The sequence below is a fragment of the Mizuhopecten yessoensis genome, unplaced genomic scaffold (assembly GCF_002113885.1).
Source record: "Mizuhopecten yessoensis strain PY_sf001 unplaced genomic scaffold, ASM211388v2 scaffold716343, whole genome shotgun sequence".
Lineage (NCBI taxonomy): Eukaryota > Metazoa > Mollusca > Bivalvia > Pectinida > Pectinidae > Mizuhopecten > Mizuhopecten yessoensis.
Genome location: NW_018480069.1, coordinates 84,476 through 99,633, shown reverse-complemented (window position 1 = coordinate 99,633; position 15,158 = coordinate 84,476). Strand labels below are relative to the sequence as shown.

General features: G+C 35.4%; 1 protein-coding gene across 1 annotated transcript; it reads right to left on the bottom strand.

The window, feature by feature from the left end:
• Positions 1-165: 165 nt before the first annotated feature.
• Positions 166-14,851, bottom strand: LOC110443377 (prolyl 4-hydroxylase subunit alpha-1-like). The gene is made up of 9 exons (XM_021487555.1): positions 14,673-14,851; positions 11,850-12,016; positions 10,179-10,486; positions 9,381-9,432; positions 8,842-8,981; positions 6,162-6,326; positions 5,492-5,556; positions 4,190-4,304; positions 166-258 (listed from the first exon to the last, which is right to left on the bottom strand). The coding sequence occupies exons 1-9, from the start codon at positions 14,849-14,851 to the stop codon at positions 166-168; spliced, it is 1,284 nt and encodes a 427-aa protein (XP_021343230.1).
• Between the last annotated feature and the right edge of the window lie 307 nt (positions 14,852-15,158).

Genomic DNA, 15,158 nt, shown 5'->3' with positions numbered 1-15,158 from the left:
CAATAACGGCTATCATAGCTTTATTCCTAGTGTTAAATCACAAGGGCATTTTAGCTAACGATTGTATGTAATACTATTTGAATTGGACATAAAGCCAAGCAAACTAATCCAGAAAGTCAAACAGAATAATGAATGCTACGTTACTGCTATAACGTTTGTCTCCGCCTAGCATGAATTATGTAGTGTGCCAAAACATATACTCACATCTAGTGCATCATAGTGAAATGAATAATGTCCTCCAATACCGTAGTTCACCACCTAGGAGTAGATAATAATTATTAGATTGTTAACTGTCCATATGACACAAAAATACTATTACTCGTGCACTGTCCGAGCCTCAAACTCACGACCTACAGCACCAAATCGCCAAGCCTGGAAATATCCATGCATCCTTCCGTTATACGACCTGTTTATATAAAAATGAATGCATATAAATTGAAATAGTGTAAAATGTGGCATCAATTTAAACTATAAAATAAGTCCCACTGTCTCATTGTCGAATTATTTTGTATGATAATATATTTTTGAGATAACATCAATTTTAATGAAATATCAAAAATACCCTTGTAAATTGCGCAAAAGAAATTCAACATTTCAAGGAGCAGACGTTCATGTATTAATTAAAGAAAAAATCAAAATGTCTCAGTTTAAACAAAGTGAGAGCTAAACTTAATTTCTATCCAATCAAGTAAAATGAAAATACTGAGCGATGTGTATGAAATATATCACAGCTGTGTTGATAGTTAAATGGTTTTGTAAGTGAGTATATGATGGAGTCAACCCAGCTGTAGGGGTGTCAGGGGGAAAGACATCGAATTAAAATCACTTCATGGAATGTTAATCGTGGATTGGAACATAAATAAGTCGACCTGGGTTTTATTGACGTCATTTCCGGTTCCGATATATTTTTTTCTTTCTGAATGCTGGGTCAGTCATGGTAGTAACTTAAACTGTAGTTTCCTCCATGATGATTGCGACATCTTGTCGTACCCTCGTAAAAAAGCGGAGACCTTGTTTTCTTAAATAATAAGAAAATTGATGTTTCTGTCTTGACGCACTTCTGTTGGTTAAAATCAGGCAATTCGCTGCGGCTGATATTTACATTTGTTTTTCTTATATACCACACGTCAACAATGTATACTACACTTTGTACGAATACGATGTTTTCGATGTCATTGCAAATGATGTGGGGTTTTTCTCACAGTTAGGTACCGTCATTGTTGCAGGTGATCTAAATAGTAGAATTGGAAATTCAGTTGACTTCATAGAGTCAGATACATGTACCGTGCCTAAGTCAACTGTCAATATGCTCTTAAATATTTTTGTATACGACAATGATACTGGTATGTCTAATCGTTTATCTGATGATGGTATTGTTAACACTTTTGGTCGTAAACTGTTACAATTGTGTAAAAGTACCGGCCTTTGGGTATGCAATGGTAGATCGCCTGGTGATAACACGGGTAAATTTACTTTCTGCAATCATTTGGGGATAGGTGTAATTGATTATGTTCTCATACAAAAAGATTTCTTTGGTACGATCACTGAATTTAATGTGCGTGATTTTAATGAATGGTCTGACCATACGCCAATTAATTTTCAATTTAATATAACATTTAGTCCAATTGAAGTACATGCAAGTGGTGATGCTCTTGTTTAAATACATATAAATGGAACGCTGATGGAGAAGCTCAAATGAATAGTAATTTAGATGAGAACATTAATTTATTACACAATATTGTTAATGACATGCAGTCCTCTGTTGGCTCAGTAGATCACGGTATTGATCTTTTTACATCTGTTATAAATGAAATATTTAGCCCATGTTGTCAATCTTTTTCTACTCCACCATCTGACAGTAAATTAAAATGTCGTGCCCATAAACCCTGGTTTTATTCCGATAGAACCCCTGTCAACAGGTTGTCTCTTGTCGAATCCAAGCGTAAGAACGTAAATATTTTAGATCAGAAGGAGACCGTTTAAGTTTGTTACGCAGAAAAAATCCTAAACTTTTTTTTTCAATATTTTAAGAAAAAGTCGAACTGTCCCACAAACCATTTGAATCTTGGAGACTTTTTCGAACATTTTAAAGCTGTAATTAGTGGCGATGATGCTACAGATATACTCCAAATGTTTCAGACTACAACAATTCACAGGTTTATGACGAATTAGAATCTCCTATAACAGATAAGGAAGTATAATGAGTGTTTCAAAACGTGCTAAATTAGGTAAAGCTGCTGGAATTGATAACGCTCTTAATGAATCTTTTGTCAAACATAAGGAGACATTTGTTCCCATTCTCTCAAAACTGTTTAGTGTTATTTTTATGGGCGTCTTTAATTTTCCTTCAGTATGGTTCAATGGTATCATTAACCCTTTGTTCAAAAAAAGCCTGCTAGATTGCTCTAAGGAGTACAACATCGTCTCCGATGCCCAATTCGGATTTAAACCTGGTTTTGGAACCAATGATGCTATTTTTGCTTTACATGGTATAATTAAGAAAGTACTTTCTCATAATCGTAAGCTTTTCTGCTGTTTTGTTGACTATCGTAAGGCCTTCGATAGTGTGATAGAAATACATTATTTTTGAAACTTTTTCATAATGGAATCAGAGGAAAATTATTAAATATTTTGAAATCTTTATATGAAGGTTTAAAATCCTGTGTTAGATATAAGTGTGAATTGTCTGAATGTTTTTCGTGCTCACGAAGCTTGATGCAAGGGGAGGGGTTATCTCCCTTCCTTTACTCCATGTATGTGAATGATTTTGAAAATGAACTTATCAATACTTCTTGCGACGCTTTATTCTTAAGAGATATTTCTCTGTTTCTTCTTATGTATGCAGATGATACTGTCCTTTTCTCATAATTTTCCTCTGGCTTGCAGAAAATGTTAGACTCCTTAAAACAATAAAGCGGCAATTGATAGTCAATATGGGGGAAAAAAATGTTGTATTTCGTAATGGCGGAAGATTACGAGCCGGCGATTTGTTTTACTTTAATGGCAATGAAATAGAAATTGTTGATAGATTTAACTACCTTGGTGTACTGCTCAGCTTTAATGGTACGTTTACAAAAACTCAAGTTACTATTGCTGAACAAGGTCGTAAATGTATGTATAATGCGTTAAGAATTTGTAACAATTTGTCCCTCAACGTAGAATCTAAACTTAAAGTTTTTGATGTCTATGTTTCCTCCATTCTTAATTACGGTTGCCAAACATGGGGTTTCAATGTTGCGGACGAAGTGGAAAAAGTGCATGTTGATTTTCTTTTAAATAATTCTGAATGTAAAAAACAGTACGCCATCTCTCATGGTATATTCGGTTGATATTCGTAAGAAGTTCATTAAAAAGTATTACTGGAGCCGCCCATCTTCATATAAGCTTGTCCAGCTGCTATATGTAGGTAACGAAAAGAGCTGTGTAATCTAGGAAAGTATCTGCAATTAAGTTGGTAAGAATGGTCTAGATTCCAACCAAAGGTTATTGTGTTTTCACTCACTCTGATCGATAGCACCGAGTACTTGTTTATCTCCAGGTTTACACATATTGTGTTGTCCATCCCCTGACTACACCACTGTATACAAATTGTGTGCCTGTTTTTTTGTTTTTGTAATGAACATATTCTTTATTGAGCCCCGGTTGATATTATGCTAAGAAAATGTTGTCAACTCATCTGTTTTCCGATAGTCACAGTACACTTAGGTAAGGTAATTATACAAGAGCTGTCCATCGTCCGATAATTTATTTATCTTGTACTTTATAATAATTTTAAGCATTATGCTGTCCATTTATAGGTACTATATATATATGCGATGTACAAGATTATGCTTCGTTAACGATGTTATAATTATTTGGTATTTTATATCACTGATGTATCAATTATACGTTGTTGTGTATTCTTATGAGCCGTGAGGCTTCAAGTTGAATAAACAAACAAAAAATACAGTAGTCGACTGTTATGTGTGTAGTGCCCCGCGGATATTAGGTCTACCAAAAACAGCACCGTCCTAGTGGTAAATTAAACAATGGTAAACTATTACAAAGTTATTTATAATATTACGTACAGGAACGTTTACTTAGACTAACATTGTATAATTTCTAATATGGTTTCCATCGTCACTTCCGTAAACATGACCCGAATGAGTGATGTTATGCTAAGATTCTATAAACATTTCCAAAGTCTTACCTGGAATTTTTCTGTTGTTTTCACTTCCTTTCGAAAGATCGTATCCAGTCCTGTTATAAGTTCTATCCTCTTTTCCATTTTCAAGCAAATTTCCATTGTGTTTGACACAAACGCACTGTTTCCAAATGTAGAAAATAGAAAGGAAAACACGAAAATGTGTTTTTATAGATAAATACAAGTGCATGCTTATTTAGGTATCCTTCCTTGGTTAAGGTGTATAACTAAACTGTACGTAAATCTAACAGTTCGGGCAACGACAACATCATAACGACAACATCATAGACAACATCATAGACAACATCATAACGACAACATCATAATGACAAAACGACAACATCATAACGACAACATCATAACGACAACATCACAACGACAACATCATAATGACAACATCACAACGACAACATCATAACGACAAAATCATACACGACAACATCATAACGACAACATCATAGGCAACATCATAACGACAACATCATAACGACAACATCATAAACAACATAATAACGACAACATCATAGACAACATCATACACAACATCATAGACAACATCATAACAACATCATAACGACAACATCATAACGACAAAACGACAACATCATAACGACAACATCATAACGACAACATTATAACGACAACATCATAACGACAATATCACAACGACAACATCATAACGACAACATCACAACGACAACATTATAACGACAACATCATAACGACAACATCATAACGACAACATCATAGAAAACATCATAACGACAACATCATAGACAACATCATAACGACAACATCATAACGACAACATCATAACGGCAACATCATTACGACAACATCATAGACAACATCATAGACAACATCATAGACAACATCATAGGCAACATCATAACGAGAACATCATAACGACAACATCATAACGACAACATCACAACGACAACATTATAACGACAACATCATTACGACAACATAATAACGACAACATCATAGAAAACATCATAACGACAACATCATAGACAACATCATAACGACAACATCATAACGACAACATCATAACGACAACATCATTACGACAACATCATAAAGATAACATCATAGACAACATCATAGACAACATCATAGACAACATCATAGGCAACATCATAACGAGAACATCATAACGACAACATCATAACTACTTGAAATCACATACAGTCACGATGTTCACATCCGGTAATGGTAAGTAACGCCATGTTTTTCAGGGTAATTATCGATGATTACGGTTGATGTGTTTTTCATTCATTTTGATCGGTCAATAAATGTTCTTACGTTTCACCAATCCTGTTGTCAATAGCTGTAGCGATGCCATCGGTAAAGACTTTGGCTCGAGTAAGCTAAAACCAAAATGGAACAATCATTAATAAATTTGTAATAAAACAGTTCTTTATCAGGTTTTGATGCACATGAGTATGAGATTTGTATGGTGAAAACATTTTCAATTTATCGAACGTAATTTGAAAATAATGATCGCACACTATAATAGACGGGATTATCGGAATCCTTTAAATTCTTCCATATATCTGTTTGTTATGAATCGGAAGACTTACATAAACAACGAACGACAAAAGAAGTTTGTAGCTTGTGGTTGGATGGCGCAGTGGATAGCGCACTAGCCTTTCACCAAGCGGCCGGGATTCAATTCCCCGATCTGACGTGGAAACGTATGGGGTCACCTGACTGACCACGTGGGTTTTACTCCGGTCAACTCCCACATTAAGACCCCCCGCGCTCTAACATCCCGCCCAACAAGAATGATTAATATAAGTTGTGAAAACTTGTTTCATAGTTGTTGTAAAATAATAAAGAATATAAATTGTAGAGGAATTAAAAGGATTGTGGACAATGTATTGTAAAATGTAAACAAATGCGCAAAGCAACTCACTCTTAAGATCATAATTAGATAACAGTGACAAAAAGAAAGAAGCATCAACATATCTACGTTTGGCTTGGTAATATCCTGCAGTTGTGAAATATCTGCGTCTGAAATGACGTCGTGGAACCTGGAAATCCTGGGAACATCGCTCAGTACCTCTTCTTTAACCGTATAGAAGGGAATTCGTGTCACCTTGTTGTAACAATGGAGGACGGGTGTAACATTTACCGCCTGTTTTTAAAATGAGTTTAACAATATAGTTATGTTTGTGTTTAGATCAGAAAATATAGCATAAAGATCATGTGAAAAATAACTTTGAATTGTACCATAAGGTTGTGTTGTCTGAATAGACAACACTTTATTGGATTTTGTGCATTGCTTATATCATTTACATGAATAATTTACAAGGTTGAAAAAGTAACTCATTTGAAAACCGACCCATATAATATTAATATTGTGTCAAATAACAAGAGGTCCTTTGGACCTGTATCGCTCACCTGGTTTTATATTTAAGTCATTACACTGTACAACTGAATGCATTAGTAAATTTGTATATGAAATTTCCTCAAAACCAGACAAGGTCTATGTTCTAACCCAACTGGGACCACACTATCTGACTTTCAACTAATCAGGGGCCTCCATTGAGTTGCCATGTTAACAGATTTTGAAATAAGTAATATGTCATATTACAGGTTGTAATTAGACAATACCCTAATTTTCATTCAACTATAAGCTTTTACTTTTATAAACCTAGAAACCAATTTTTAACAATTTATGAAAACTACACCATAGAATATGATAATCTAGCTGTACCATTTCATAGGACCGCAGGGGTCAAATCAACCTCATTCAATTAAGAAATGTTTGTTCTTCCTCAATAACGTTTTTGACCAAATTTTGTACAATCCACTCAGGCAATTATGGGGTATTAGAGTCTTAAAGCAAAATATTAGATAATTTTCCTGTTTGGGGCCCGGTCTTCCTAGCCCCAGGTGTCGAACCAGCCTCATCTATTTAGGAAATGATTGCTCTCCCCCAATGAAGTTTCAGAGCAAATTTGGTTGAAATCTTCTCTGGCGTTTAGGTGGAGATGCGTTTTAAAGAAAAATTAGCTACGTTCCCCTTCAGAGACCCGCCCCCCTCGACCCAGGGGTCGAACCAACCTCATTTATTTAAGAAATGATTGCCCTCTCCTAGTTATACTTCAGACTAAATTTGGTTGAAATCCTCTTTGGCGTTAAGGAGGAGATAGGTTTTAAAGAAAAAGTTGACGACGGACGACAGGCGCTGCGCCACGGCATAAGCTCACTATATATATATATATAGTCCTTCGGACCAGGTGAGCTAAAAAAAACGTCAGTGTACTAATTTAAGCGCTTCATGCGTTGCCTTTGAAGAGCTATGTTTCTAGAATCTGACATGTTATCACATAAACTAATTAACTGTTACCATAAAGTACAAGTATCACAATGATAATGCAAATACTATGATATATTTGGATATGATAGAAACCATATATTGTTGCAAACTGTTTACAGCAACGTATTGGCTTAATAGTGATGGTCATGGTTATCTCTTTTTGGTAATGGCATGGTGGACAATATACACACTTAACTTGTACATATTATTTAATTTGAAATAAACCAGCACTCCTATAAGTTTATCAATTCATGACAGAAGTTTAGACAATTCAGATTAACTTTTCGCCCCTAGCTTTCCCGATGAAACCTAGAAGGACCCGTTTGTACACGTAAGTACCTATATATTTCCACTACACAGTTGCATGTAGGCGTTGTGTATCTAATTATTTATATATATTTACCTTACATAGCTGTACATGAAAGAGAGAGCAACTCACACCAGCGCTATGTTATTTACACTGGTTACCGGTAGGATACAGGTCGCAGTACAAATCTTTGGTATACACATATAAGCCGCTGAAGGAAAAGCTCCCCAGTATTGACAGGAGCTTGTTACCATGTATCAGCCATCACGAGCACTGCGGTAGGAGACAGAATCCTTGTCGTGTGTCCCAAAATCTCGCACTGTTAGTTACCGAAATCGGTGCTATGGGAGGGTATCGGCCAAGTTGTTGAATAGCTTACAATCTTCTACCGAGAAGTCCACAACTCTGGCTAAATGATAAATGCTCCCAGTACATTACATTTATCTATTGATTTAACCTTCTCATAATCTTAAGCGATTTATTTTAAAGCATTCAAAAACAATTGTGTTTGTTGCAAACGACCTTCAAGTTCTTTAATTGAAGCACATATGCACTGTGACTCTTATGGAAGACTGACCTTACAGGTACAAACGACATTAGCATGGTTCATTGACCCGTTAATTGATGCCGAAGTGATTCATCAATTAGTGACGACTATTTATGTAACACCCAGTTTGTAAACCACACATCTACGGAGTCACCAGTAAAATAAATACGGACCTGTATGTTTCTCTGACACAACTGCCGGTAGGAGCTGTGTATACACGTACCTGTATGTTTCTCTGACACAACTGCCGCTAGACGTTGTGTATGTCAGTACCTGTATGTTTCTCTGACACAACAGCCGGTAGGAGCTGTGTATACACGTACCTGTATGTTTCTCTGACACAACAGCCGGTAGGAGTTGTGTATACACGTACTTGTATGTTTCTCTGACACAACAGCCGGTAGGCGTTGTGTATGTCAGTATCTGTATGTTTCTCTGACACAACAGCCGGTAGGAGTTGTGTATTCACGTACCTGTATGTTTCCCTGACAAAGCTGCTGATAAGAGTTGTGTATGTCATCAACTGTTTCTATCTTCTTTTGCGGTATATCCTCTTCAATCATTTCGGCCTTCTTCCTGATGTTCTTAATCATTGTATCCATCGACCGGGTACCTTTGTTACACAGAGTTCAATGGTTTGACGTAATGCTTCCTAAATGTAATAATGGAGTCTCGTGCTGCTTGCCACTTTTAATCTGGTTGCTGTACTATTTAGTTATGGTATTTCTATTCTATTTCTTATAAGATATACAATATGTATTAATCAAGCCTTTTCTTAATTTATCTAGACGTACACAAATTAGATAAGAAGGTAACTGCAAAACTGGAACTTGAAATATTTTTCTTGCGTAGTGAATATTAAGCTGCATAGATTTAGAAGGAGGAGAAACTCGTTTAGAATATGGTATTGGTATCTTTACACCACGTTTGGCTACCAAACATTACACCCAATACTGCTTAGAGAAAGGGTGGATGCTAATACTTGTGTAAAACACTTCATAAGATCACTTACTTGTTGCCTGTAATTCTGTAAGAATACCCAACGCTTTACTCGACATACCTCCCTGTGTGGACAAAGTGGTCGTGATTGTAAAAAAAATAAACTACATTTAAATGAATAACCCTATTGATCTCATACAATCATTTAGGTGTTTTACTTTCTGCCACATTATTATCACTGAGGGATGTAATCAATATCTCATCCATTTCAATGCATTTGCCTATTTTCTTATATATGTATAGAGGCTCTCAACTGATTCGCATTGCATATGATATATGCGAAACATATTTCAGCAAATTATATAAAAATCAGATCTTATTGGAAAAATATTGAGGTCCATTTTATCTAATACTCAAAACGTTAAACTGCACAATTTGCTATTACACTAACACAGTTTACTTTTTTAAAGAAAACCTTCAGTGTTGCAACTACTAAGGATTTATGACGTCATCTTATTTCTCTTGTGAGGTCATGGTAAGTGACACTTCACATGTTATTTTTATGTTTTTAGACTTTCGTGATGGTAAAAATGATGTGATATTAAACTGAAAAAGGAATAAGGCCGAAATCAGGATGACTTTTTGGTAATTTTGAAAATGTCATATCTTTTTGAAGAAAAACCCCATTAATATTCAGTATGTCAAATATTGTTTGATAATTGTTTGCATTAAAACTTGTAGGAAAATCACAAACCTACTGTTCACTCCCTAAACGAATGTACTGCAGAATACATTTATGTATATATGCAATTTCTGTAATATCGATATTTATTCACAGTTCCGCTAAATTCCGTAACCACGTTTAACTTACCAAGTGATAAGCAATAGCCAGCTTGTATAATATAGACTCATTCTTGGTGACGTCACCTAGCAGCTCGAGGAATGCTTCATACCATTTAATCTGATCCTTTATCTCCAAATAGTTTGCTATCTTGATTACATCTGGCGTTGTCAATGGTGATGTGCTTGTGTTTAATATCGTTCCAGATATCATTTTTTTTATATCCAAGTCATACGTTGCATAAAGCCTTCCCAGACCCTTTGCAGCAGTAATGACGTCATCACTGCTGGACCATATACCATCTTCTTCTATAATACCTTTCCAGGCCGTGTGGAATTCTGAAACAATTGCAAATACTGACAATTTCCAATTCATGAAAGCAAATTTAGCGATGTAAAATGAAAAATAAAACAAACATACTGTAACATTTAAAAAAAATAGCTCGCCATCATGGTGCATGGTTCGTTGTTTACATTAGAGTAATCAGTACTGACTGGGCAAACCCTAAAGTTCAATATCTTTTTAGCGGGAATACCATATCTATTTTTTATGTATGTGTTTAGTTATATACACAAAAGCAATGAACAGTCGATTGTGCTGTGATATGCAGATGCAGTGCACTGCCTTATATTTACAATGACGTCAAATGTGTGCGTGTGAGAAAAAATACCCAAAGACAACTCGAACGTTCTCTATCACAAAACATTCCTCATGCCTGTAGTTCCTTTCAAATAGGAATGCCATATTAAAACAAGACACTATATGTATAGCAATGTATGTGTACGGCTTTTTAAGGTTATTTATTAAGTTAAATAAAAATACTTATATTTACATCATAAATAATATTCAAATGGTATACAAAGGAAAAACAAGTCGAAGCGGGTCGCTACGATGGTAACTACGGTAGCCGTGGTTGCTAGGATACTATAGTTCCAGTGAATCTACATCAATATATGGGTAAATATAGAATATACGCAGTGAACAACACTAATTTTCTTCTCCTTCGTCGCTTTTAAATGGTTAATCTAGTAATATAAACAGCACTTCGAACATTTTTATTCATTTATTACGGTCGTTATATACACGCATTGACACACTTCTGTGGCAGTGACGCGGTAAAACGTCGCAAAAAGAAGCCGCCTTTTTTACTTTACCGTCAAAGAATTTTGAATGGAATTAAAAGTTTGGCAGCATCCCTTTGTTGAAAAATCAGACATAATGGATCCCGAATATGTTTCCAGATGTTATAGTAACCAAACAATGGCTGTCATCGAACAGTTATAACGCTGAAGCGAGAACGGTGCCATATTTGAAATAGGTATCAATCCGCCGACCATTTTTTCATTGTGTAAACGCTATTTAAATGCAGTCAACGTTTACAAAGCTGTAGAAGGGAGGGCTGTTAATATATTTTAGTATGTATGTAATCCCCCACCCAACCCCCGTATCCTGAACATTAATAACATAAAAGACTATCAACAATGTAAATTAATATTTGACCTGCTTCGCTATAGGTTATACCATATCACACCGTAATGTATGCGTTATTACTTGCCAAAAAGGGTGCTGATGAATCCTTTTTAAAACGGCTTTTGCGTTCAATTTCCTAAATTTATTACAACCTCAATATTGAATATCGTAATTATCATATAGTTGTAGTCTATCGAATGACTGATGATTGCCTCTTGTAGAAATACCTACCCTGTGTTGCTGTGGTAGATACACAGGTAATACAGTTGATGTTCTGTTGGACCTCCCTCCATCCGTTAACTGTTCGCTCAACCAGGTGAAATGCATTTATGGGATGACCAATCCATTCTGCGATGACGTCAATTCTAGATCTCTCCTCCTTGACATCTCTTAGAAACCTTTTATTTACAACAAGACTACCTATCAGTTTTATAAGTATCCTATATTGCTTTTCTGTCGACGTCGACGGCGAAGGCGTCAAACATTGCGATTCTCACAACGTTATGTTTACGTTATAGGTTTCTTTATCAGTTAATAATGGGATATTATGGTGTTGAAATTTTGCATGAAGGAGTCTACCTTTTATAATATGAAGTCAAAGTGGGGTAATTTTGTTTCATTTTTTTATCTTATTTTTTTACCTATTTTGGGCCAAAAACATAGAATTTTGGGTGATTTTGAGAATTGGACATTACTTCTTTAATAATTTTAAGATTAACTTCAAATTGCATACACACCTTTAGTATACACAGTACTCTAATGCATACTACGTGTTTTTGCTGAGATTTCCACAACAATTTTTTTGGCAGAAAACAGAATTTTGGGTGATTTTGAGAATTGGACATAACGTCTTTGATAATTGTCAGATTTGCTTGCAATTATTTACACACCTTCAGTATATACAGTACTTCAACATATAATATTGACATTTGCATGGCATTGTCACTATATAGCCTCTTTGAAAGCTGTGTCGTTGATGGAATTTTAATTACCATGTATCACGAGACACAATTCTTAGCGTATTAATACAACACTGACCGGAACTACAATATCCAATATAAATAAACATCACGGCTGCTGAAATATAGCTGGGCATTGTGAGAATTGACAAGGTCATTGTAAATTTATGTGCAAAATATTTTTTTTAATGAAAAACACTTTTATTACAACGAAAACAAGACCAAGGTCTGCAATATCGTACAAAATGCACGTCGGTTGAAATCACCAATGCCGGCAATGGAAACAATTTTAACGCTCATGCAATTTATCATAAATAACGTCTGTTACACTGCACTGATCAACAGGGGTTTGTTACAAATGTCTGAAATACACATATTCTATAGACCTACTGACACATATGTTACAGACCTACTGATATGAGTCACAGCACACATAAACATTTCAGACATTTGTAACGAACCTGTGCTCCGTCGCAAGATCACTCACTTCAAACGCTATCAGTTTCACTCGTCTCGCATCCACGGTTCCTCAGTTTATGACGACATGTCAAATAACGAGGCTGTTATAGAATCTACCGACTGTTGTCAGGTAGTACAATCAACAAATAAATTCACGCCTGGATTCTTCACAAAATGAGCAAAGAGAAAAGTTCGAATTAACTTCCAAAAATAACTCCCTCGTGGAGGGCAAGGTCGGATTTACCGTGTTCACTGTATTTGTTCATGCGCGAAATTTGTTCCGGGGAAAAATCGAAACAATTTCAAATCTTACTTTCAGCTCAGAGTTCTATTGATAAACTTAAATCAACCTATAAACATATCATACGCAATTGTATTGATACTGAATTGTGGAATAAAATTGAAGTGTTTGTTAAAATTTCAAAGTACTACTTTGTTTGCCAATCAGCACGCGACAATACGCTGTTCAAACTATTGAACATAATTGTGTGGACTGTCGATAAGGCGGGCATTTTTAATTTTAAATATGAATTACCAGTATTGAACTGCGCGCATTATGATTTGTTTGCTTGCAAAGCTGTGTCATTCAAATAGATCATTAATACCATACAAAAATAGTTCAATGCTTAAATACGGGTTTATTTTGCTCAAATGACCCTAACATTTTTTTTGCAGAAAACATAGAATTTTGGGTGATTTTGAGAATTGGACATAACTTCTTTAATAATTTTTAGATTTACTTGAAATTTCATACACACCTGAAGTATACACAGTAATTCAACATGTAATATGGAATTTTTGCTGAGATGACCACAACAATTTTTTGGGCAGAAAACATAAATTGTTTGGTGATTTTCAGAATTGGACATAATTTCTTAAATGATTTTCAGATTTGCTTCCAATTGTATACACACCTTCAGTATACACAGTACCTCAACATATAATACAGGTTTCTTGCTCAAATGACCATATCAATTTTTGGGGGGATTTTTGTGTTTTTGGCCAGCTCATGTTAAATTTTTGTTTTTAGCTTAGTAGGTAATGCGGTGTAGAACTCATTCCGGGTCAGAAACAGAGATTTGAAATGCTTGGCTCCATTAGTATTGCGGGTCAGAAACAAAGATTTGAAATGCTTGGGAAGAAAACTTAGGATTTTGGGTGAAGTTTAGAATTGGACATCATTTATTCAGTAATTGTCATATTTTTTATACACACCTTAAGTATTTACAGTAATTAAGCATATTTACTTTCAGAAACATTTCATTGCACATATTTACCAGTGCATATTAGCTACACCTATGAATGTATCTATCACAGGTTTCATGTATGCATGTGATAAAAGCGGAATATATGTACCGGTACCACTTTGTTTTTTTCGATAAAAATGCGGTCTAACTCATTAAATCCAGTGTTAAACCTGTATTCGCAGCTTACCACATGGTTTTGATGTTCTCCTCTCTGACGGAATTTATTTGAAAATGCTATCAGCATAAAATGTTTGTGAAAACACAAAACGGGTAACGGCGAGACATATAATTACGCGTAACTCTTGTTATAGGTATATATATCTCAGATCCAATTTACGTAGTTATTGAAACCTATATATTCCTGAAAGCGTTAGAGTAGTACCACATACCTTTGTACAGTTTCGTCAACATGTGATTGGTTACTCAAGGTTATAGTGACGTAGCGGTCCAATGCTTCCACTAGTTGCCTTTCCTTTTGACAAACGACGGTCAGTTTGTACCCGGATGTTGCCACTTCTGCCGTTACAGCTGTTAGGAGCATCAGCACGCCGCACCAGGTGTATCCCATATTTAGGTCTGTATTTGTATCGACGTTTTCCGTTAAGCACCTGACAATGATACATCTTAAAAGTGTGCCCGCTGGCAGAATTTCTCGTACGAAAACCTGCTTGGTTATACATGTTTGCTAAGAGATATTAACCATCGTGTCTAAATGTGAGCCATCATGCAATTTCTCTTATTGACAGATTAACGATTAAGGACTTCCCACCCTTCGTAATATACATGTTTTTCTTATCGTATTTTCCTGTCGTCATTTCCGTACTGCGTATCGGGCAACCATTACCGTAGTGTAAATTATAGTAACACCGGGTAAA

What these genes read in the sequence shown, in the direction of transcription:
- LOC110443377 (XM_021487555.1), bottom strand. Translation starts at nt 14,851, where the DNA reads ATGGGATACACCTGGTGCGGCGTGCTGATGCTCCTAACAGCTGTAACG. An exon ending in TTTGTCAGGGAAACATACAG is followed by an intron (nt 6,327 to 8,841) that starts GTACGTGAATAC and finishes TTTTAAAAACAG; the next exon opens with GCGGTAAATGTTACACCCGT. An exon ending in AAACAACAGAAAAATTCCAG is followed by an intron (nt 259 to 4,189) that starts GTAAGACTTTGG and finishes ATCTACTCCTAG; the next exon opens with GTGGTGAACTACGGTATTGG.